Here is a 24,413-nt window from a genome sequence, read left to right as displayed (position 1 = left end):
TGTGTGTGGCATCATCTCTTCATCTAGATTTTCAGTTGACTTAAGCTAAGAACTTTAACATTTCTCAAAGTTTCTAGGTGAACACTGTAATAAATCTATTGAGTATTTTTTTTAGCAAGTAGGAAAAAAACTGATTTTGCTTATCCCTTTGAAAGACCAAGTCATTTAATTTTAGAGTAAGGGCTGCGATTTTCCTTCAGCCAGGAGTGACCAACAGATGCTATATGCTAAATGATTAAAGGTCAACATGAGAAGATTTTTCTCAGCTTTGAATAATTCTGAAATCAAGACATAAAAAATGAATACAGACTATCAGTGTAATATGTTTTTAAGGAGGTGTTTTCATTCACTCACCAAAACAATAGGTATAGTCTGAAGGCATCAAACATTGGAGTGAACTATGGCTATTTAAAAAACAAATTCAGGTTATTAGGGTGGTAGAGTTATACATGACATTCTTCCCCAACAGGTTTAAATTAGTGTTTTGTTTTTATGATAAAATAGCTAAGATGGTAACATTTTAGAGTTCCGGGATTAAAAACAGAGAACATTCTTCCTTGATATATAATACGTCAACCCAAGAGGAAGGCTGCTTGCCTGCTGGTCTGTGCTGGAACCCATACTTCATGTGTGGGTATCACAGCACTTCTGGGTGGAACAGACATGAGCAGTTTAGGTCTTCAGCAGTTTTCTGGACTGAGGAAGATTATTCTCATTTTAAACAAAATTTTATTATTTATTTTTATCTAATCCTTATGGAACGCTTACTATGTATATGAACTTTACGAGTATTAACCATTTAAAGCTCACAGGAAGTACTGGGCTGTCCTGCTAAAAGACTAGCTTTAGCTCATTGCCTTACTGGAAAAAAAACTTACCGACTTCTCTTCAAGAGTGGAACTTTGGGGCATAAATACTCACGTACCATGAATTTGTTATTTGTCAAGAAATGGGTGCTGTAACTGTTTTTGAAAATAAAGTAGTTTCCTTTTTTTTTTATATCCAATGTATATTTCAAGTATTATATAAAAGCTTAGCCTAAAAATCGAAACATTCTGAAAATATAATTGGAGCTCATTGTCAAATGGCCATTGCCACTTACTGAAGTCGTCTCCTTTTGTTTTCCAGATGGGTCACTTACGAATATGGCAATTACAGGGGCCGACAGTTCCTACTGTCACCAGCGGAAGTGCCTAAGTGGTATGAATTCAGTGGCTGTCACCAAATAGGTTCTCTACGACCTTTTGTTCAGGTATTTTCTTCTTCTGGGTGTTTCGAATAGACTTTTCTCTGAAATTTTTTTGGTAAATAACTTTTTAGTTTCAATTAGTTTGAAATTGGCTTCTTTCCCACCCCACCCCGTGAGAATTTCTGAATTTGGGCTATGTTTCTGGTGCTAAAAAGGTTATGACTGCTTCAGAAATGTTATGACATCCAACATCAAAACGTGGTATGTCCCAAGCCCTGGCTTGTCCATAGGCAGCTCCCAGCCCCAGGCTCTCTGAAATTCTGTCACTCTCTCTTCATTGAGAAAATCCTAAAGCCTCTGAAACTCTGACACAGCAGTTATTCCTGACCCAGCCTCATTCTGGATTCTGCCCCTGCTGCTGATGCTGTTCAGTGCTTCTAAAATGCGTGTCAGTGACTATCGTGTGGGTTCTTATCTTCTAGAAACGAATTTATTTTAGACTTCGAAACAAAGCAACAGGGTTATTCATGTCAACCAATGGAAACCTAGAGGATCTGAAGCTTCTCAGAATACAGGTCATGGAGGATGTCGGAGCTGATGACCAGATCTGGATTTATCAAGAAGGATGCATCAAATGCAGGGTGAGCTTTGGGGTTAGACCAGGGTCTGTAAGGGCATTTCTCTTCAAGTAGATGCTACTTGACAATTTCCAGAGCTCTTTTGGAAATAAGTTGGAACATTTTTCATGAAAATACATCTTAGCTCTGATAGAAATAGTCAAGGAACCTAAAAAAGAAGTAAATCTAGCACTGATCCAAGAAACAACTTTATACTTGATTTTATACAGAAATGGAATGGAAAAAGGAAGTTTTTCCTATTTTTCTTTCACCTTCTTGTTATAGAAATAAACCTCTAAGCCTCATCACTATCAACACAGATGTCTCTTGGTCTGCATCTTGAAGGACCCCGTAGACTAGGTGAAGAGTGAAGAGATACCACCCGTGTATAACACACTCTGTTCCTAATTGTCATGCCTTGTAATTTCCCTCCTATTGCACCCACCATAATGCACATTTAAATGCTGAGCACAGTAAGATTTATGAGAGAACTCATGCTTCTATTGTAGATAATCTTTTCAACTCTTTTATTTTATGGGCTTGACTGTTTGCTCCTGATTTTTTTTTTTTTAATACTGGTGCCCATGAGTCAGCAGGCGGCATACAGCCTTGTGAAAGGAAGACAGCTTGTTAACTAGGTCTGCTGTGCTTGAGGGAGAATCATCCTTTACCCTTTAGACATTTAGAGAAGAGCATAAGAAACAGAAGCAACTAATACAGAGGCACCAAAAAAGGCAGGGAGCATTTCATGCAAAGATGGGCTTGATAAAGGACAGAAATGGCATGGACCTAACAGAAGCTGAAGAGATGAAGAAGTGGCAAGAATACACAGAAGAACTGTACAAAAAGATCTTCACAACCAAGATAATCACGATGGTGTGATCACTCACCTAGAGCCAGACATCCTGGAATGTGGAGTCAGGTGGGCTTTAGAAAGCATCACTATGAACAAAGCTAGTGGAGGTGATGGAATTCCAGTTGAGCTATTTCAAATCCTAAAAGATGATACTGTGAAAGTGCTGCACTCAATATGACAGCAAATTTGGAAAACTCAGCAGTGGCCACAGGACTGGAAAAGATCAGTTTTCATTCCAATCCCAAAGAAAGGCAATGCCAAAGAATGCTTAAACTGCTGTATAATTGCACTCATCTCACACGTTAGTAAAGTAATGCTCAAAATTCTCCAAGCCAGGCTTCAGCAATACGTGAACCATGAACTTCCTGATGTTCAAGCTGGTTTTAGAAAAGGAAGAGGAACCAGAGATCAAATTGCCAACATCTGCTGGATCATGGAAAAAGCAAGAGAGTTCCAGAAAAACATCTATTTCTGCTTTATTGACTATGCCAAAGCCTTTGACTGTGTGGATCACCACAAACTGGAAAATTCTTAAAAAGATGGGAATACCAGACCACCTGACCTGCTTCCTGAGAAATCTGTATGCAGGTCAGGAAGCAACAGTTAGAACTGCACATGGAACAACAGACTTGTTCCAAATAGGGAAAGGAGTACGTCAAGGCTGTATACTGTCACCCTGCTTATTTAACTTATACACAGAGTACAACATGAGAAACGCTGGGCTGGAAGAAGCACAAGCTGGAATCAAGATTGCCAGGAGAAATATCAGCAACCTCAGATATGCAGATGACACCACCCTAATGGCAGAAAGAGAAGAACAACTAAAGAGCCTCGATGAAAGTGAAAAAAGAGAGTGAAAAAGTTGGCTTAAAGCTCAACATTCAGAAAACTAAGATCATGGCATCTGGTCCCATCACTTCATGGCAAATAGATGGGGAAACAGTAGCATCTCCAAAATTACTGCAGATGGTGACTACAGCCATGAAATTAAAAGACACTTATTCCTTGGAAGAAAAGTTATGACCAACCTAGACAGCATATTAAAAAGAAGAGACATTACTTTGCCAACAAAGGTCCATCTAGTCAAAGCTATGGTTTTTCCAGTAGTCATGTATGGATGTGAGAGTTGGACTATAAAGAAGGCTGAGCATCAAAGAATTGATGCTTTTGAACTGTGGTGCTGAAGACTCTTGAGAGTCCCTTGGACTGCAAGGAGATCCAACCAGTCCAGCCTAAAGGAAATCAGTCCTAAATATTCATTGGAAGGACTGATGTTGAAGCTGAAACTCCAATACTTTGGCCATCTAATGTGAAGAAATAACTCATTTGAAAAGATCGTGATTTTTGGAAAGACTGAAGGCGGGAGAAGGGGACGACAGAGGATGAGATGGCTGGATGGCATCACTTACTCGATGGACATGAGTTTGAGTGAACTCTGGGAGTTGGTGATGGACAGGGAGGCCTGGCGTGCTGCAGTCCATGGGGTCATAGAGTCAGACATTACTGAGCGACTGAACTGAAAATGCCAACTTCTGTCTGCGAAATATCTTAATTCAAGGAAATGGCATCTTCCAGCAGTTATTTCTAATGAACATTTCAGTGATATTATTTAACAACTTTGAATCCAGTAGTTCAGTCAGTGAGAACAAGTAAAGTGTACTAGATTATCAGAATCCTTTTATCTCAACATGGAATGGTACACTTTTCAAAAGCATGTTCTACATCAATTTGTGTGAATGCCATATGAAAATGACTACCATACCTTGTTTATATGTTAAAGGTAGATTCACTTCACAGAAGAAGCCGTAAGATTTTTGCATTAGAACACACTCTTTATAGTTGGATAGCGTGCCTTTGAAGAAAATTTTAGACATTTCTCATGAAGGAACACAAGAGAATAAATGGAATTCCAAGTTTTAAAATGATAAAATGCCCTTTTAGCAACTTCAGTGCTCCAACAGCCTTCAAAGTTAGAGATACAGTCATATGCTGGAAGCCTCAGGCTGAGCGGGGTAGATACGTCAGAGAGGATTTAGCTACAGACCCAGATGCAGCTCATAGTCCTTTCTAGGAGCGAGAAGTAAATGATGGGCACTTATAGTGTTCTGAGGCTTCCCTTACTAATAAACCAGAGGACCTCACAAAGGGCTTAAGTCTCCTCATACAAAGGACAAAAACTGAGAACTTTCCATTACTGATGTCATCCGAAACGAAGGGCATAAATATTTGTTTGATCCCAGTTACCATGGCTAAACGCTGAAATACTCATGTGTAAATGAAGCTGGGAACGAAGGTAACTTTAAAAATCAGCTTACCCAGGGGACTGCTTACAAGGGTACTTGAATGTGTGTCCCTCCATGTGTAAGATACCTTGTCCTTTCTGCTGAGCAGATAGCAGAGGACTGCTGCCTGACCATCTCGGGGAGCCTCGTAACCTCTGGCTCAAAGCTGGGCCTGGCGCTCGAACAGAATGCTGACAGTCAGTTCTGGAGCATGAAGCCTGACGGCAGGATCTACAGCAAGCTTAAGCCAAATTTAGTTTTAGATATCAAAGGTAAGGATTATTTCCCCTATCTGCCTTGTTGTGTCTTTCTTTAGTTAACTAAAAAGCTCTACTTTTGACATCGGGCGCACTATTAATAGTAAGTGATCCCTTATGCTGTGCCAGCCTCAGTGCTAAATAAACACTGTACACACATCATCTCACGTGATCTCCACAGCAGCCCTAAGAGGCCTGTGTTATCCCTCCTCTCCCCATTTTACAGCCCCTCAGAACTGAAGTTCAGAGGGGTGAGTCAGTTTGGCCACACCCACAGTGCTGAGGTGGAATCTGGACATGGGCCGACTTTAAAGCATTTATTACAACAGACTAAAAATCACAAGTTAAAAGGCTCAGTCTATATAGCTGATGATACTCATATACATGCAAGTAACCTAAAATCTAAGACTGAAAAGTAATTAAAACAAACAACAAACACAGCCAAAGAGATTTCAACTGAACATTTGCTCAGTGAAGTTACTCTGGAGTGAACTGATTGATGGAGCCTAGAGAAGACCAAACACGTTTATTTAGGCAAGTGGTTTCCCAACTTTATCTGCATCAGAATCTCCTGGAGGGGCTGTTAAAACACAGATTGCTGGTCCCCTGCCCTCAGAGGTCCTGATTCAGGAGGTCTGGGGTACAACCCTGCATGTCTGACAGGGTTGCGGGTAATTCCCATACTGCCAGTCTGGGAGGACTACTGATGATAATTTTAAAATAAAACAAAGTTACCAAATGTAGACATGGGAATTTAGTAAACTCTTGTTGCTGCTGACAAGCAAATGAAGACAGTGCATTTTGTGTCATATGGGGTAATTTTGTTTTAAATTATTAATGGAGACTTTCTATTCCATATCAGAAAACCAGTGTGGTGATGTTTGTAAATTTAGTGAAACTATATAATATAACACACACACAGTTTTAAATTATGGCTAGAAAGTTGGCTCTGTTTTACTTGAGTCAGGGATCTAGACCAAAGCTGTCATTAAAAATTAAGATATAGGATTAAAGAAATAGCTTGTAACTGAGTTTTAAACTAACTTGTAGAAAATGGAGAATAAGCCTGAACATTTCCATCAGGGGCTTTGGTGGCCACTGATTCAGATCTGCAGGTGGGGAGAGTGGTCAAGCCACCTCACAATGGGGTCTGAGGTCACAGAGACTCAGAGGAGCAAAAGGTGCTCAGAGGCAAACCGAGTTCACTGAGATGGAGGCAGGGCACTACACTTACGGAGCAAAACTAAGCAATGTCTGGCTCCAGGCTGGATGGGGCCCAGCATCATACCTTGTATAAAATGCAACAGGAGACGAATGCATTGTAGGCTGGCACAACAGACTTGTCAATATGTACACAAGATACCCATTTTATAGATGATCAGCCTGAGGTTCATCGGTTGAGTCACTATCTTAATTCTTATTTGGATCAACTTGTTAAACTGGAGCTCCTCAGTCTGTACAAGATAGTTTTAACACCTCCAGAGAAGCCAAAGAAATGTAACTAATTGGAAACACAGATGTGGAGGGAAATATGGACTAGTGTCTCTTACAGTATGATCCACTTCCTGTGTCCAGGGTTAAGGTCACTGTGATCTTTCTGAGCAAGTCTCTTAGAGCATTTCTTTTATTCTTTCAACATGTACTTGTTGGGTACCCACTTACCCACAGTGTGACCAGCTCTGGGCCAGAGACTGGGGATACCAAAGTGGTGGGGTGGGAAAAGACAGTACCTTAGCTTCAGAGACCTTACACTCTGGGAGCTCCAAGCATATGGGATCTTCCCCACTTGCTATGCTGGCAGCTGACCAGGAGTAAGGATACCTGGCTTCTAGTCTTGACTCTGAAAAGGACTGTGGGGCTTCAGGAACTTTCTCCTTAGGGGCTTCACTTTAAAGCTCCAAGGTCACTTCCTAAAATGCAACACAAATTAGTCCAATGCCTTTGGAATAAGGATACTGTTCTGGTCTATTTGTGACCTCTCTGCGTTCGAGCAAGGTAGCTGCAGTAGTCCCTTGCTATCTTGGTCAACTGGGTTTAAATGTCTCCGAATGTGGGAGAATGATGCCATCTTGTGGACAAGACAGAGCAGGGCCACAAACTCACATCCTGTGCAGACGAGACAGAAATACAGCTCTCTTCAGGGCACTTCATAGGAGACTGAGTTTCCTTGGCTACAGTTGTTGACCATGTGTTAGCTACTAATATTACAAGATTTATTCCTTTTAACCCATCTCCTGATATTTTGATAGACATCTATATGTTATTTCAGACCAAAGACATGACAATAGTGTAAGCTGATTCATGCTAACTTTAAAAAGATCAAAAGTTTGGGATTTTATTTCTCCCCAAAGGCAGCAGAATGAATCAAATTATTTTTCAAGAACTTTCTAGTTGTCATAACTCTATAATTATGATATACACAAAAAGTATGTTTAAGATACTATAATCTTGAAGAATGAAAAAGTGCATTGTGACCTTAAGATAATACTTCTGACATCTCAATGCAGTACAGTGTGCGTGCCTCAGTGGAGACGGCAGGATTTGTGGTGGTGGTAACTTTTTATCTCACTGCAAACTTCAGCATAAAAAGCCCAGGGCGCTTGCTTTGTATTCCGTCCTGTATCTAGCTGTGCAGAGGCGCTCAGTTATGATGATGAAGAATCAGTTTCTTCCAAGAGGGGCACAAGAGATGATTTTCTTCCATCAAAACTATGTAACTTCTCAGACCTTTTGGAGGTTTTAAAAGACAATAAGAATATTTGATTCCCCTTGGCTTAAGGCTGCACTATGATTTCAATACCAGTCACACTTACCCTGCATTAAGATGCGCAGATTTTAATTCTGACAGAGTCCTAGGTGCTATAACAATTGGTACAGAGGCTTGTGCTGAAAAGTACCTGAAAGGATGTTTACGCCACACTAGGGGAAAAAAACAACAACACATGACCCTTTCTTTTGTCCATGATACTTCGCCATTGAAAGTAGAGGCCATGAGGCTATTTTTAACACTAAAGAATCTGAAATATCTGGTAGGTGAAAGGGAGCGTATGGAAACTGTATTGGATTTACAGTTCAGTGGAACTCAGCATATTAAATGCTGTGAGTTTTTATGCACCACAGCCTGTCGGTTCCCGGAAGTGGGAATGCTGCTCTGCCCACTATACTTCGGGCTGTCACTCCAACCTCCCCTTTGACCTAATACCACCACTGTTCGTTGTTGATGCAAAGTTTGTCCCGATGACCATTCCACTGCTGAGCCTGCCTGCTTTCTTCCACTGCCATCTCAAATCCACGATCCCGCCACTGAATATTTGTCACCATCTTTGCTCCTTTCCCATCTCTAGCTTCTTTCCTGTTCCCCCCAGTTTCACAGATCTTAAGAGTGACCATGAACTAGCTTTTAAGACTTGAGTAGGAAAAGGAGCCTGGGGAGGTAGGACATCAGTATGGAGCTGCTGACGTCCTCTGATGGGGCTTTGACACATCACCCCCAGTGGGTGGAGCCTTAGTCCTCGGAGGCAGTTCTGGGCTTTCCCTCCTGTGTGCCTTCCTCGAGGCACGTGGTTTCACACCTTGCTTACTCTTGCTGCCCTGGTGGTGTAATAAACTGTCTTGCTACAGCTCCTTCACATGGGCACATTTCCCTTTATCATTTTCCTTTTCTTTCTTTCAGGGGGTACACAGTATGATCAAAATCACCTTATCCTTAACACTGTCAGCAAAGAGAAGTTAACACAAGTGTGGGAAGCCATGGTCCTGTAGACCTGAGTAAAGAACACAGGAAGAATATTTCTGGAGGCCTTCCAGAGCTACCTTACTTAAACAAAAAAAGAAAAAAAGGCCTGCTGCTGGAAGCGCGAAGAAGAGAGTAGACCTGCTCCTTCAACAACTCTAAAGTCTCTCTTGAATCATGTTCCTGTGACCAGGACAACCTCTCATCAAAAGATTGTGATCATTTTAAAACAATCATCTGTCCTCTTGTTTGTTCCCTTTCCTTTCAGGAGCTGCCTAAACAGGTTGCCTCCTTAGCAGCTTTAGGGTGCTTTTTGGAAAAAGTTATACTAAGACCTTAAGAGATGATGTATGTTTTAAATTATTTCCAAAGATAGAGAACAGGACCAAACTTACCGACCTTGCAGGCCTACAAGTCCTGTACACTTTAAAGGGAAGGACAGAAGCTCAAGTTTGTAAGGTAGGAGTCGCTTCAGCATCTGAGAAGAAGTCATTTTATTAGGCCTGCAATTTTGGTCCCTGATCCTCTGTTTTCTGGACTCATAATTATGCTGTAAAGTGGGAAAGCCTTAGCTGTTCAGACATATTTTAAGGAACTAAGTATAAACCAAGTATGTTTCTGTTAATATTAAAAATTAGCAAATTTACAGAGCTATCATGTGCACGTCCACTAACATTAGCAGGATCTGCATTCCCACTCACCTGCGGCCGCTCTAGACCGCCACATGTGAGTGTTGGTCCTCTGCCTGCGCCCCTACTGAAACAGTACGATCATGACCTCATCTATTAGCCCATCCTCACTCGCCTACAGCTAGTTCTGCAGTGTTAAGCAGGCCTTTGCCCAACTCAGATCTTTTAGCCCAGTTTCCCCCTCCTAAGCAGCTGCGCTGGCGTGAGGCCTGCACGGGGCTGCCTTCCCTGGGAGGCCCCACAGCTGTGCTGACCACTGGGGGTGGCCTCGCGTCACTTACTTCAGGAAGCAGACACTTGAGGTGTGGAAGGTGTAGAGGATGACCAGCGATTCTCTCCAGAAAGAAGGGAAGGGAAGGAGGCTGTAAGCAATCCCTGTTGCCTGAATCCTGGGACTGAGAACCCTAAAATACAGCGAGCATTTCAGTGAAGAAGACTGAAAATGCTGAGCTGCTCCCTGGCCAAGCTGTCCTCGTCCCTGAATAGTGGTGTTCTGTCACATATCTCGTTTCCAGTTGTAAAATGTTGATCCTCTGGAGTCTGCAGTGGGCAATGACGGTCATCAGCAGTGTACCCTGCAGGCTTTGAGTCTGCGTGCACGTGTCCCACAGCGGCCACCACGTCGGTCCTGTTCCCAGGTACAGCGCTGGCCTTAGGCCTTTACTCATCTCACTAACCACAGTACGGTGGGCTAAGACCGTCTAGTGTGTGTTGAATTTCTCTCTCAAATAAATTTGTTTTTGGTTAACTGTATTGATAAAATCTGAGAGGATCCATTCAGGAGCCTTCCAAACACTTCCAAGAGGGTCAGGGGCACATCAGAAATAAATGTCTGATCACGACATGGAAGGCTTCACAGCTGCTGGATTAAGGGCAGAGAGAGATTTCTGACTGCCCTCACTTCAGAGTCAGTGGGAAAAGGGCACCCGCCACTCTTCTGAGTGGAGATGCCCCCTCACTACCACCTGGGAGCCCTCAAGGCAACAGGGCTGATGTTTGTTCGGAGAAGTCAAAAGTAGCTTATTTACAGCTGGAAGAACCTCTTTCTTCTGAGGTAAATTTTTACTGGTGGGAACAGTAATTCTAGAGAAGAGCCCTCATCCAACACACTACAATTGAGTGTCTAGCAGGAAGAAACCGAGGAGAAAGCCGCTCACCCAAGTCTCTGTCAGAAGCTGAAAGCTAGTGCTGGAGGCCCAGTGATGAGGAGGCACAGCAAAGCAGCAAACAGTCACTTTACACCAGTGAAGGCGGGGCACAGACTAGAGGCTCAACAGCCGCAATGGGCTTACTGGGGAGGTCAAAGTGCAGAACTCTGGGCCCCAGTGGAAGGGTTTGCATTTCGACCGAAGAGTTCCCAGAGAAGCATGTTTCCATTGCTGAGAGAAGACTAGCTCGCTTATGTACAAAAGTAAGGGTTTTAAGAAGTTAGAAACTCGAACATCTCCTTTCATTCTCTGAGAGGAATGAACCAAATCACCGGCTAGATTCTTCTATAGGCCCCTAAGAGATTCAGAACTCTGAGGGCTGTGAGGACAGCTCTAGAGCAGAGGAATAAAAAACGAAGGAAACCCTGGCCACTCTGAAACGTGCTCACTGATAAGTCTAGAAGCTTAGTCAGCTCTTCAGGCTGCCACTCCTCCACACGCTGGAAGTTTTAACTCTCTCACAAACATTAAGATGGTGAAACAGTTTGAGCTACTAGAACAGAAAGTGCTGCAACAATTTGCAAATCTGCTGTGAAAAAAAACAATAGACAATTTTCACTGACTTTACAGACAAGCCCAAGTGCGGATATTTTCATATCGTGTCCTTACTTACGTGCGTGTCCCTTGCGCTTGGCACAGAGAGAGCTTGGCAGATGGGCAGGCGCGGCAGGTGATGGGAGAAAGCCCTGGGCAGAGCAAGGGGATGGCCGAGGGTGGGAGTGTGGTTATAAAATCTCTATGCCTGGCTCAGAAGATGGAAAATTACTGGCAAGGAGTGTGTTTTTTATATCATGGAACTTGCAGTCTCATCTGGAAAGGGATGGCTAGAAAAAAGCTGGGGCCTGCAGGCACTCACCGAGTAAGAGAGCCAACAATCACCAAACTGAATATTTATTTAAACAACGTTAATGACGGTCTTTCCTCGTGCATGTCCCCTTTCTACCTTCAGGAAGGCTTCTGGAACTTTAGAAAATGGAAAGGTTTTTTCAATAACTGGCTGAATCTGTAAAACACAAGAAAGGTTGACCGGTGGGTAAGAAAACCTACATCGCTCACCATAGATAACCTAGTTTACGTAGGTACTTCGTTTCTTGGCGTCGTCAGCCAGGCCGCCCTCTCTCGGGTCTGTGTGGCGCCCCCAGTCAGGAGCTCACAGTGGGCCGGGCCACAGCTGCACTGCTGCACCTCCCACCTCTCAATCTCCTATAATGCAGCCCACCCGACCATCCGCCTTGCTCCTGCTCCACACTGTGGCAGAGCCCCTCCACAGCATCCAAACCCGGCACCCGGTAGCCACCAGCATCCTGACCTCAGCCCTCTGCAGACCCCGACTCTCCAAAACGGGTTACTTGTCTGAGTGTGGGCTGCGTGTGCGTCTCCTCTGTGACATCTACCGCGTGTCCAGCCTAGGTCTCACCCAAGCCTGCCTGACCCATGGTCTGCAGTGTGTCCAGAGGACCGGTGTGGCCTCTTCAGACTGCTTGCTACAGCTGAATGCACATCTCAGCCACGCTGTCCTGTGTGGCAGACATCAAAGAGGGCATCCGAAGATTCCTGCTGTGCAGGTAGTGCACAGGATAGGGATAGATTTCATAAAGTTTGTTAACTATTCAGCATATCTACTTGAGCAAAGCTGAGTGCATCGTGGAACAGGCCACCTCTTCTGTATCCCCTACAATACCCAGCACAAGGTTAGGCACACAACAGGAGCTTAATAAGTGTCACTAAGGTGAAAACTAGTAGGATAACTGGGAAGCGAGTGTCTTTGGGGGCCCACCTGTGGCTGAAGCTCCCCTGGGGGCTCTGCTGAGCTGCAGGGCTGGTTAGAATTTACGGGAACACCAGCTCATAAAGGCTCGAATGCTGCTGGCTCTGTGTGGTGCATCGTTAGCGCTGCCAGCAATTGCCTTTGAAACTGGGACCAGTTAGCGCTCGCTCTCCCCACACACACATCTGACTGAACTCATCCTTTTTAAAACTTCAAGCAAAAATCAGTAACCATCCACTTGGCATCTCAGTGAACTATCTCCCACTGCTCCACGGGCAGGCATCAGTTGTCAGAAGGCATGAGCTTACATCTTGTGACCCTTTTACAAGAGAAAGAAGTATATGCTCTTGTGGTATTCAGATGGGCTTTCCTCTTGTGTGAATTTCACAGCCCCACCACCAGAGAGCATCTCAGACCCCCAAAGTTCCCTTCTCCAAAACGCTGACAATTTTTTGTACTTATGAACCACGATAAGCTCATAATAACAGCACCAGCATGGGCTGTCCTCACCATGTGCCAGGCACTCTAAGTGCTCTATGTTCTTTACCTCATTTAATCCCGACAGCCACCTTATGAGGTAGGTACTGTTATTATTCCCTTTTTACAGATGGATACGTTAAGGCACAGTTATATCACCAACATCACATGACTGTTGAGTGGTAAGACAGGCTTTGAGCTGGTACCAGAGTGTCTGCTCTCCCCAGTCTACACTAAACTTTCTGTACATCATCAGCTGCTTTCTATATCTACTCCTAAAATCTTAAGGGGAGAGAAAGGTAACCAAGGATTATATGGATTCATCACAGCCTGCATCTTGACTGGCCTGCCAGCCATGTTAATGTTAATGGACCATGTTAATTGGCCATGTCAGCTCAGGATCCAGGCTGTGTCCAGGTCACTGACATAGCCCAAGCGTGGTCCCTAGGCCACCATTCCCATTGCACCTATGGAGGACACCACTGGCTTATAACTGCGGCCCTCCCCAGCAAGCTGAGCATGATCTCAACACAGCTGCTGCTATGAACAGAACAGATTTGAGCCAGCCTGTTGGAGGAAACCTACTTGCTTGTCTGGTAGAAGAGTGGAAAGCATCCAAGCTGTTCCAGCATGTCCCACCGGGAACCTTCTGAACCCAGCCGCTAGGACACTGCTTTCTGGATGCTGATTACCTGAAAAGGAATCACCTGAATGCATGCTTAAAATGCAGAGTTCTTGGTCTCCTGTTAGACCAACTCCATCAGAATCTCTAGGGGAGAAGAGTTTTCTGCACGTCAGAGCGGGAATCACTACAACCTTTTGCCTTATGCTTAGGGTTCCTGACTTGTGTCAATCAGGGGCACATCCACCCACTCCACAGAGGCTGAGCATCTTCTAAGTGCCAGGCGCTGACATAGAGCAGCACACAAAGCAGGCACCTGAGAGAGAAATCAAGAAAGGAGGCAACAGGGACTGACTAATCACGGAGCAACCACAGCAGCGTTATGGGAAGCCACCCCAGAATGAGGGGCTGCCTGGCAGGCTCCACCCACTTTAGAACCTGGCCAGAGACGCAGAGTCTGAACTGATGACCCACGCAGCTGGCAGCGACGGCACACTTTAATCTGGCTGGTCAGGCCCATTGTGGCGGATAATCCCATGGGGCTGACTGGGGCATAACGGGCATTCAGCTCTTCCCGAAAGTGACAATGAAGAAGAGGCTTTCAATGAACAGACAGGCAAATGCCACTGCTGGCTGAATGTGTGACATCAAACAGAGATTAACAGCATAAAGAGGCAGTGTCTATGCGCAGCCTCACACCAGACCCAGAATGCTTGTTTGTGATGGACAAAGGGATCAGAGCAAAAACCCAGAGAGGGGAAACAAAGGTTAACCACGGCACGGTGGGGATGCTGCTGCAATGACTGCTGCAGCCCAGCCCACGCACGGAGCCCTGGTATAAAGTGGCGGGCTGCACACTGCACTTGGGGGCGATGCAGGCACGCAGGGATCAAAGCTGACTGGGAGCCCACGGCTGCGGCATTCCAGCATCCCAGTCTCAGACCCAAATCCAAGCTCTCCTGATGGCCGTTCCCTTCCTTAAACAAAGGGTACACAAAGCCAGGCCCTGACATCCTTCCCTGAGAACAGGACCATGGGAGGAACCTCGGGCTCCCTGGAGCAGCCCGGGAACACTGCTGTCAGCAGCAGTTGGGAAGCCTCCCACCTCCGAGGCAGAAACCCTCTGGCTGAGAGCTGGTGGGGAGGGGACGCCCCCAGGCAGGCCCAGTGGCCAGGGGAGGCTCTCCCTCAGTCCCCACTTCCCCGCAGGAATCACTGAACAGTAGAGTCCAAAAGAGGTGGGAGGAGTTGGGGGAGATCTCTGAGCCAGCCTGCTGGACAGATTAGAATCTAAAGCGCATGTGGTTACGGACTAAGTTCAAGGTCAGAGCTCTTAGCAGAGGAGCAGAGTGAGGATCCCAGACCCCCGATGTCATCACTGCACAGCTTGGGGACACTTTGGGGAGGGAACTCTGAGTCTGTCACCTCTTCCCCAGACCTTCAGCTACAGCCTCTACCAGGCACAGAAACTGACCTCAGAGTGTGGGGAGTAGAGGGGACAGAGGCCCAGGGTGACCTAAAGCCCTTGGCATGATCCCAGTCCACCACCGGGGGACAGGCCCAGGGCCCACAGCAGGGGCGGCAGGGCCGCAGCTGACCACCACCTCACGGAAAGGGGTAGCTCTGAGTTCCTCCACAGGGCCAGGACTTCCAGAGTCAGGATGAAGGGGGAAAAGGAAGCTTAACCTAAGGAGATATGAGGAAGGAAAGGGTGGGCTTTGCTCAGACTTGCTATTGCTGAACTCCTTGGCCCCAGATGGAAAACTCAAGGCTGGAAGATAGGAGGTGCGATTAGGAGGTGAGATGGGAGGGGGAGGGTGCAGGAAGAGGCTGCTCCCCAAGGGAGTAAACATACCCATTCTGGAAGCATCCCAGGACTGTCCCTAGGCCCCCTTGAAAAAAGGCACTCAGAGCCAGAAGGTAAGAGGAGAAACTCGGCCTGCATCTCCCCACAGAAACAACTTCAGACGCATCTGAAGAACTTCAGCAGCATCAAGGCTATGATGTCCATGAGGTACCTGCCACATCTGGCAAGACAGCGCTCTCCTGGTGGTCCCGGAGACTCAGTCCCTAACCACTACATTCTTTCTATGGGGGAGAGCGGGAATCCGGTTGCAAGTAAAGGAGTTTAAAGCTTTGGAATACAGTTCATTGCAAAATTAGGGCCCAGCCATTCCAAGAGGGGTCTGGAAAATCATCTGCCTCAGAACCTACGGCACGCTCCACAGCTGTCCTGGCCAAAACCGTGCCAGAGCCACGTGTGGCGATCTGCATTTAAGCAAAAGTAGGGGAAATTAATAATCTGCTCCTTCAGTAGCACCAGCCACATTTCAAGTGTTCAATAGCCACATGTGGCTAGTGGTTACCACACTAGGCAATGCAGAGAGACCATTACCATTCACTGCAGAAAGTTCTAGTGAACAGTGCTCAGGATGCAACTCAGCGTGGCCAACACATCTCTCCACACCCTACTGAGCAAAGCAAAATGGCTACCAGCCCTCAACAGTTTTGAATTAAATAAGTTCCATAGGGACTATGCTGATGCTGGCTAAAATAAATAAACCAAGATATGAACAACATCACTCAACCAAGACATCTGGTTGGTCACCTAGGCTCTTGAATGGACCTGTGGACTCAAATGGCCTTAATAACACACGAAGAACACAGGTGGGCATACACATACTCAGGAAGATGAAAGTGTCCAAAGGATCCCATACTTGAGCCCCAGGCATCGAGTTCCCCTCCTCAGGAGCAGAGACCAATAGTTCAAGTTTCTTTCATGTCTTTTGATGTTTCACGCATTGTGGTAGGCACCCCAACACCAACAGTTAGCTAAGAAGTATTAAGAACGGGAAATGTTTATTTTGTTTAGAAAATGCCAATAAACTTCAGGCATAAGGCACAATTTCAGTTTCAGCCCATTAAACTCAACGTGCTAATTACCTGTTACATGTACAAAAAAATCATGCTTTTGTTTCACCCTATGAATCACAGAACATCTTTGGAATACCCGAGAAACTGGTAATGGTGGTAGTCTGACAAGGAGAAGCTCCATGACTGAGGGACAGGAGTCAAAGGAGATCCTGTGAGATAACTTTTCCTACCTTTTGGATTTAGAATCTTACAAATGTATTACTCATTCAAAAACTTAAAGCATTTTGAAAGAGTAGGCTCTTCTAGTTCATGGCTGCACACTGTCAAATAACAACTCCAGGTCGTCTATTGGACACCTGCTAATTAGATTCATCAAGCACTCAGCCAAAGCCTGGAAGGATCTTCCATGTCCTCATCCAATTTAAGCTTTACTAACCACATAATACGTAAGTAGACCGGTTCTGTTATCCTTTCCAATTTTCCAGTGTAGATAGGCAACGACATCTCATACCCACAACAAAGCAGGATGCACGGGACAGCTGACCTCTTCGTGGATCCAGGGTCACATATCAACCACCACAGTCCCAGAGCCCTTCATGGTCAGAAATGAGCCCAAACGGCCCTGGCGAGAAGAGGATCAAAGGCCAAAGGACCACCTCCTCAGTCACCCTGGAGGAGGACATGACACCCAGAGGGCATCTTTATTTATTTCTGCTATGTCCTCTTTTAGCCATGCCGCCTCATATCTACCAGATTTAGTGGGGACACACACACAAGTCACCTCTCTTCTCTGTTGCATAACTAGTAATTTCTAGATAGAGTCACAATATTTCGAACACAAAAGAGTGATGCTAAGCATGTGGTCAGTCTGGAGCAGATGTCAGGACAAGTGTGGTGACTTCCAGAGGACTGGGACCCTCTACGGATGGGGCTCCATTCAGCACTATGTAGAACTATGGGCCATATTATCTGATGACAGCTCACCTCCTTCTTCCTAGAAGTAAAATAAGCCCCTCTGGGGGATGTGCGGAGAACCCTACAGAGAGGCACTCGATTCCAGTCATGACAAGGCTGTCCCTGTTCACCCAGTACACGTCAACACTTAGAAATCTGAGAAAAGGCATGCAAACTCGGGACCAAAATATTCTGGAAAGAGTAATGAGCCACTTTCTATCGTAGCTTCCATGCCTGTGATAGTACAACAACAACAACAAACTAAATGCACAAAAAGCAGCCAGTAATTTCCTAAAAACATTCTTTTCCAAAACCAAAGCGCAAAGATGAAATGAGCCAGCGAGGGGCAGTTGCCAACACAGGAAAACCCATCTCAAGAGGCTCTTTCCGCATGGCTTAGCAAGGATCACGGGCTGTGCCTTGCTCCAACTCTCCCTGCCCAGCATAAAATGACAAGGACAGGTCAGTTTTAAGCTCAAGTCCCAAATCAGCTTCAAGCACTAAGCACGCAGCTTCATGGTGGGGAGGGAAAAACGCAGGACTGGGTCAGGAAGTATGAGCTCTGGTCCCCCTTCTGCAAACTTGAACGTGTCCCTTTATCCTTTGAGCCAGTTTTCTCATCTATAAAATGATAATCATTGTATCTATGACCTCATGCAACCCTCAGGGTATATAATTTTCCCCATTCTGTAATTCCATATTAATTTCTCAATAAAAATCATAAATATCAGCACCAGAATATGAGTTTGCCTTCTGGGTTATTCTTCCAGAGATGGCATGTCTGGGCCATGAAACCGCGTGAGAACTTAACCGAGCAGGTGGTAGCCGAGGAGTCTTTCTCAACTTCCGTCAACCCTGAGAGGCCTTCTGACGCCCAAAAACTGGGCTTCAGAGGGCAGTCCCTCACCATCAAGTCAGGACAGATTCAAAGAGAAACACCAACCAGCTGTCTCCACCAAAATCGCCATCAATTCTGAACCATTTCCTGTGCACTGACCCTCTCAGACGTACCATTCATTTGCCATTGATTTCATTACACTGGCCTGGGAACAGGAGACCTGGCGACCCAACCTACAGTCCAGTTCTACTGAGGCTTAGAGTCACAGTGTTTGTTCCCCTTGCTCATCTGGAAATCTGCTGGCCTCCAAAGCAGCCACACCCTCAGAAGCTCAAGCAGCAATTCAGCTGTAAACTCACGAGGCTATCCCCACCTTTGTGCAATGACTGTCTTCACAGTACCTTTTTTTCAGGACCATTATCAAAATGTTAGCAGCCTAGCTGTAGATTCCGGCTCTACTGCCATCTAACCAAGTGTTTCTGAGAAAAGCATATAAGCTCTCTGGGCCTGCCTCTCATCTTAAACCTGGGGGCTGCCCTACATGGCATATGCTCTTTCTCACATGCAGCCATCTGTGGCTATGGTTCCCATGGAGACAGAGCCCCAAACGCAGCACTTGAATTTGGCATATCAGGCAGTGTGGACACGGGCTGAGCCTACCTCTGTAGAGCTCCCACTGACTGGGCTTGCTAGGAAGGTCACCCAGGTGAGCAGGGACACCCTGGCAACACACTTACCTTTCCTGCCTCCACCAGTTCCGCAATGTCATCTAGACATGGACCGCTGGCCATGAAAAAGGCCCAGCGATAATGGACTCCTTGCCAGAAATGCTAAAAAGAAAACAAAACGTCAAATTTCAGAAAGGAAGAAATCTGACTAAATGCAAATTTAGGGAAACGTATTTCCTGGATGACTAAGACAGACAAACTGCTTTCCCATCTCATTCTGCCACAGTGAGCTGTACACCAGCATGGCGATGGACAGACAATGGATGCTCATGAATGTTTCATAACTGAGTGAGCGAACAGAGATATACCCATGTGAACTTGGGCTTCTTCCCCACGTTGTGACTATCAGGCAAGCAAGCACAGGAAAGCTCTTTTTCAAGGGCAGTCTCACTAGTCTCACACACTCGGTTTCTCCCCTAGGAGATATGAGGGGCTGAGACCTCTAGATTTTCCCTACCAAGGTGTGAATAAAGCCCCAAGGCACCAGAAAAGAGGTTTTACCTAATTCAGGAATGCTTCAAGGGCATAAGGCACCAAAATATGATCTTAGACAAGAAATCCAATCACAATTATTTTTTTTTTCTGGCTCCGAGGAATAAGACAGTTTTAAAAGCAAAACGAAGTGTAAAGTTCCTCATGCGTCATGGCTGGACCTTCCCCTAAAATTACACGGAGTCCCAAGTCACTGAATGCTATGATGGGACAAAATGCCCCCAGATGAAGATTAGCAGAAGTCTTATACCAAGAAGGTTCATGACCACTCTACTGCCATACCCACTTTTATTATTCTTCATGTCGGAGGTAGGATAAACCATTATCAAAACAGCAAGTGAGCTGAGGTTCTCTGTGATACCTCAATGACCCTCCCAACTAAACGTCATCAGATGAGAGTGATCCAGAGGTAGGATAGGGCCAGCCAGTGTCCACCTGCCGCCTCCCTCCCCACACCTGCCCACCACCATCGGGCGAGCACAGGCTTTCTGCACTGAGCTCACGACTGCCTCACATCTCAGCATGACGATCAGCTACCATCTTGGCATGAAGCTGGCAGGGGCGGCAGAACTCTCCTGCTCTGCCTCAGGGCTCGATGGTTGTGTCACGTAGGTCAAGTTACCTCTTTCAGCCTGTATCCTGGCCTGTAGCGTGGAGGCACCACCACCTAGCTGATGGGGATGTTGGAGGGACTAAATGCGAATGTATGCAAAGTATCTGACACAGGAAGGATTCGACAAGTATTTATCTAGTGCTGAAAGTAAAGCTTGCTGAGGAAAGACTGGGGCAATGCAAACCAGTCTTTAAGACCGCGGAGAAACAGACAAACCCAAGCTGCTGTCAAGGCAACGGATGTGCCCAGAATGGCTTACTGGTTTGGCTGAGTGACCCCCTAGCTCATCGTCCAACCTGGAACACTGTTAAGAGTTAAAGGGGTCACTGGTAATCATTATCCCAGGACCACAGATGCAAACAGAGCCAAGCTCACCCTAGAGAAGGTATGACAAGCCCTTGGAGTAGCAGGGCAGAGCCCAGGCTGACAGAAGTCTCCAGATGGTACGCTCTTGGCTCAGGGCACTCTCAGTATGCCATTTAAATACTATCATCTCCTGTGTGTGTCATAGCATGAAAGAGGTCAGGAAGCACTGGTCTAGGGAACTAACTAAAACAAACAAAACCAAATTTGAAGGCTCAGGCAGCTAGACAGGAGGCATTGTTTGTCCCAAGCTTACAGCAGGTCCAGTTAATTATATTCACAGGAGACCTGTTCATGTACTTCTCCATAAGGACTGGCCTTATCAACTACAATTAAAACATTCTGGTAACTATTCAGGGTTTTAAAGAAGGAACAGCGATGGTCACAACTGCTGGATCTACGGATCTTCACGGCAGGTTGCTCTGTACAGTGAAACTTTTGGTCTGCAACAGCAGAATTTTATATTCTGCTCTAAGGGATCTGTGGTTTCTTTTTTTTTCCAGGCCATTACAGGAGAGAGTAAACCAAAGCAGGCAGGCAGTACAATGAGGCTTTAACTGTGCACATTCTCAGGAAGACATCAGAAACTACTTAAAAGGTTTTCGCATGAGATTACCACTATCATCTTTCAAGAAAGGGAAAGGGAAAATGAAGAGAACTAGGCCTATTTTACTCTCAGAGGACAACTCTGAAGCTCAACTTGTTAGCGGTCTCCCTGGAATACCAACTGTGAAATCTTACGGAAAACTTAAACTTATATGCTAAAGCACTTGGGAAGCCTGGGTTTGATGAAAAGGGAAAGAAGAGACAAAGGACAGCTGAGACTCCGCTCTCCACAACAAAGCGCCCTGTGGACACTGCTCCCGGGTGCTGTCTGAACCAAGTGAAAGGAAGAACCTGGAGCACGCTGCCGGCTGGTTCACTCCTGTCACCCAGACCCAGTTCCTAAGGACTGAGCAGCGTCTCCTCCATCACGGCCTTTCTTCCCCACCGCTAAGGACTCAGTACAGAGCATTCGAGAGACTTAAAGTCCTAAACTCCACCCCCAAAAGCTTCCAAATTAATTTCTAGAATCAGGAAAAAGCTGAAGATACTTATTGAGCCAGTCGCCTTGCAAATATGGGGCAACACTTTCCTGCATTGGAGAAGGAAGTGGTAACCCACTCCAGTGTTCTTGCCTGGAGAATCCCAGGGATGGGGGAGCCTGGTGGGCTGCTGTCTATGGGATCACACAGAGTCGGACACGACTGAAGCGACTTAGCAGTAGTAGCAGCAGTAGCTCAACATACAATCTTCTTACCCTCGAGGAAACTTCTATTGCCTTTCTCCTGAGCCTGAAGTATTTTGCCAAATTAAAAAAAAAAAAGCAAGCATGTATCTTTATTTTTTTATATCACTTATTCCATTTGAGGTACTGGCATATCCCATTGTTACTACCATGAAAACAGCCGGCTCTATGCTGTCTTAATAAAACTTCCACCCTCATACACAAGAGACTTATGTATTATGACAGAGAAACAGAGAGCGAGCCATCAGGCAGGTACTAGGCGTGCTAAGTTCTTCACATGGAAGATTTCATTTAATTCCTACAATACACAGTAAGGGAGACACCATGAGCTGGATTTCACAGGTGAAGATGCTGAGGCCTAGTGACACTAAGTCATTTTCACAGGCTACACAGCTACCAAAGGGGAGGCAAGAATTTGTACCCAGTCAGTATGGGACTCCAGAGTTTCTTTTCTCTTGGAGGAGAAAAGGCTCAGAGGAAGCCCAATCCCAGAAGCCTGAGGTGCCTGCTGGCTCACGCCAACCAAGACTCTACTCCTACCTTCAACGTCTTAGAACCCACGGTGACGCCCGTCTGTAGCATGCCGTCCGCGATGCCCAACCGGTCCATGTTCAGGAGGAAAGGAGTCACCAGAGTCACATACGTGGCTCCTGACCACTTCTTGAGGAACTTTAGAGCCCACGTTTCAGTAGATCCGCCAACATTGTCGAGGATAAAGTCAAACCTGGAGAGGAAGAACCATATCAAAACATCCTGGTCAGCCTTTACCCAGGGCTCCAAGCCGCCTTCACTCCCTCCGCCAGGGAGCTCCATGGTTTGTTTCCGCGACAGCTCACAAGCAACAGAGGGGTGGCCGCTCGGACAAATGAGAAAAGGCACATCTACTTACTGGGTTTTCCCCAAGGTAAGTCAAATGTGATTTCTTTTTTAAATCACCAAATCATTTTATTTTCTAATACTTTAAGAATGACTTAAACAAGTGGTTTTCAACTGAGAGTGATTTTGGTCCCCAGGAGACATATTAGGCAATGTTTTGAGAGATTTTTAGTTGTGACAATTGGGCGAGGTGGTGGTAAGAGGGTACCAGCATCTGTAGGCCAGGGATGATGATAAAACATCCTAAAACACACAGGAAAGCCTCTCACCACAAAAAAAGTATCCAGCCCCAAATGTCAACAGTTGAGAAACTAAGGTTGCCAAGGCTGAGACACCTTGACTGAAGCTTTGTAGAGAACTGCAAAGCTATCCATCCAATATAAGCCACAGTACTCTTCAGTGCATGTGAATACTTAAGACAGGAGTGCATTAGATTTTGACCCACACAAGTGATTTGCTTTTATTCCCTTCACAATCAGATCTGCGTGCAGAAGCATCCTCTTCACCTTCTGGAATTTTCCTTTGGTTTCATGTACAACATCAGCACAATGCCTATAGAGAAATCAACAGCCTGCTCTCAACCTTCAGTTCTGCTCTAACATGCCAAAAATACCCATCATACTGCAATCCACAGGAACTAACAGATATTCAACTCCTTACATCTCACCTAAAATTGCTGTAATCACTACATTTTACTTAAAGGGGATAAAACCCAAAGAAGCTTTAAAATACTTTTGAAAACAAAGATCTATTTGGAGAATACATGCTTATACATCAAGCAAGTTAATAGAGGAATTCCTTTTCCGTAAACCCTTTTTCCCTTCTAAATTCATCTGCATGAAGTCAAACATCAAACCTTCTAAAACCGACTTTGGCCAACTTTGTGGCCCTTGAGTTTTTCATGGGACTAAACTAAACAAGGGCAAATAAAAACGGAAGCATATGAAGTTCAGAAGAGTGACCTTACTAGATGATCCTTCTTATTAGGAAAAAAAGACTAACAAAATTCTTTTCATGAGTATAAGTTTCTACTTTTAAGTTCCTATTTCATTCCCAAATTTTAGATAAACAAATATGATGATACTTAATTTAGATAAAACTTAAGGGCAGCCTGAAACTGAAAGGCACTCAGTCATGTCCGACTCTTTGTGATCCCATGGAATATACAGTCCATGGAATTCTCCAGGTCAGAATACTGGAGTGGTAGCCTTTCCCTTCTCCAACCCAGGTCTCCCACACTGGAGGCGGATTCTTTACAAGCTGAGTCACAAGGAAAGCCTGAGAATACTGGAGTTGGTAGCCTATCCCTTCTCCAGCAGATATTCCTGACCCAGGAATCGAACCGGGGTCTCCTGCATTGCTTGTAGGTGAATTCTTTACCAACTGAGCTATCAGGGAAGCCATGGCATTACAGAGGGCAGCCTGGCATTATAGAATTGGCACTGCCTGAAAAAAGAAGTCCAGAGACCAGGCTGCAGACCTGGCTCTCCCACTAATGATGAAGTGGCATCATCCTAAGCATGAAAAATACTCCTAAATTCTCTGCCCTTTATGTTCTTGACTGTAGCATGACAGAGTAGGGCTGAAGTACTTCAAAGCCCTTTCCTGCTGTAAAATCCTAGGATTCAAATCTAAAAGGCTATTTGGAAAGAGGAACAAATTTATTCTAGGTGGATTAAGAGACTAACC

At 45.4% G+C, this 24,413-nt stretch overlaps 2 protein-coding genes across 10 annotated transcripts in view; one reads left to right on the top strand and one right to left on the bottom strand.

Annotated features, from left to right (window-relative positions):
- The window catches only part of CRYBG1 (crystallin beta-gamma domain containing 1), a 235,500-nt gene extending 225,124 nt beyond the window's left edge, over positions 1-10,376 (top strand). For both annotated transcript variants that reach the window (XM_086317505.1, XM_086317506.1), the window contains 4 exons: positions 1,129-1,252; positions 1,672-1,830; positions 5,054-5,216; positions 8,875-10,376. In XM_086317505.1, the coding sequence (XP_086173631.1) occupies positions 1,129-1,252; positions 1,672-1,830; positions 5,054-5,216; positions 8,875-8,963 (535 nt within the window). In that variant the 3' untranslated portion in view covers positions 8,964-10,376. The remainder of the gene's footprint in view (positions 1-1,128; positions 1,253-1,671; positions 1,831-5,053; positions 5,217-8,874) is intronic.
- A 1,330-nt stretch (positions 10,377-11,706) lies between these two features.
- RTN4IP1 (reticulon 4 interacting protein 1) overlaps positions 11,707-24,413 on the bottom strand; it is a 141,220-nt gene continuing 128,513 nt past the window's right edge. For 7 of the 8 annotated variants that reach the window (XM_086317514.1, XM_086317512.1, XM_086317515.1 and 4 more), the window contains 3 exons: positions 22,389-22,572; positions 19,102-19,194; positions 11,707-11,834 (listed from right to left, as the gene is read on the bottom strand). In XM_086317514.1, the coding sequence (XP_086173640.1) occupies positions 11,727-11,834; positions 19,102-19,194; positions 22,389-22,572 (385 nt within the window). In that variant the 3' untranslated portion in view covers positions 11,707-11,726. The remainder of the gene's footprint in view (positions 11,835-19,101; positions 19,195-22,388; positions 22,573-24,413) is intronic. The other variant, XM_086317513.1, reaches the window with a different exon arrangement.

Source organism: Bos grunniens, chromosome 9 (genome assembly GCF_055505025.1).
Source record: "Bos grunniens cultivar Pamir isolate PY7600 chromosome 9, Bosgru_T2T1.0, whole genome shotgun sequence".
In the NCBI taxonomy this organism is placed as follows: domain Eukaryota; kingdom Metazoa; phylum Chordata; class Mammalia; order Artiodactyla; family Bovidae; genus Bos; species Bos grunniens.
The sequence above is the reverse complement of the archived record's forward strand: the minus strand, read 5'-3'. Positions and strand labels throughout refer to the sequence as shown.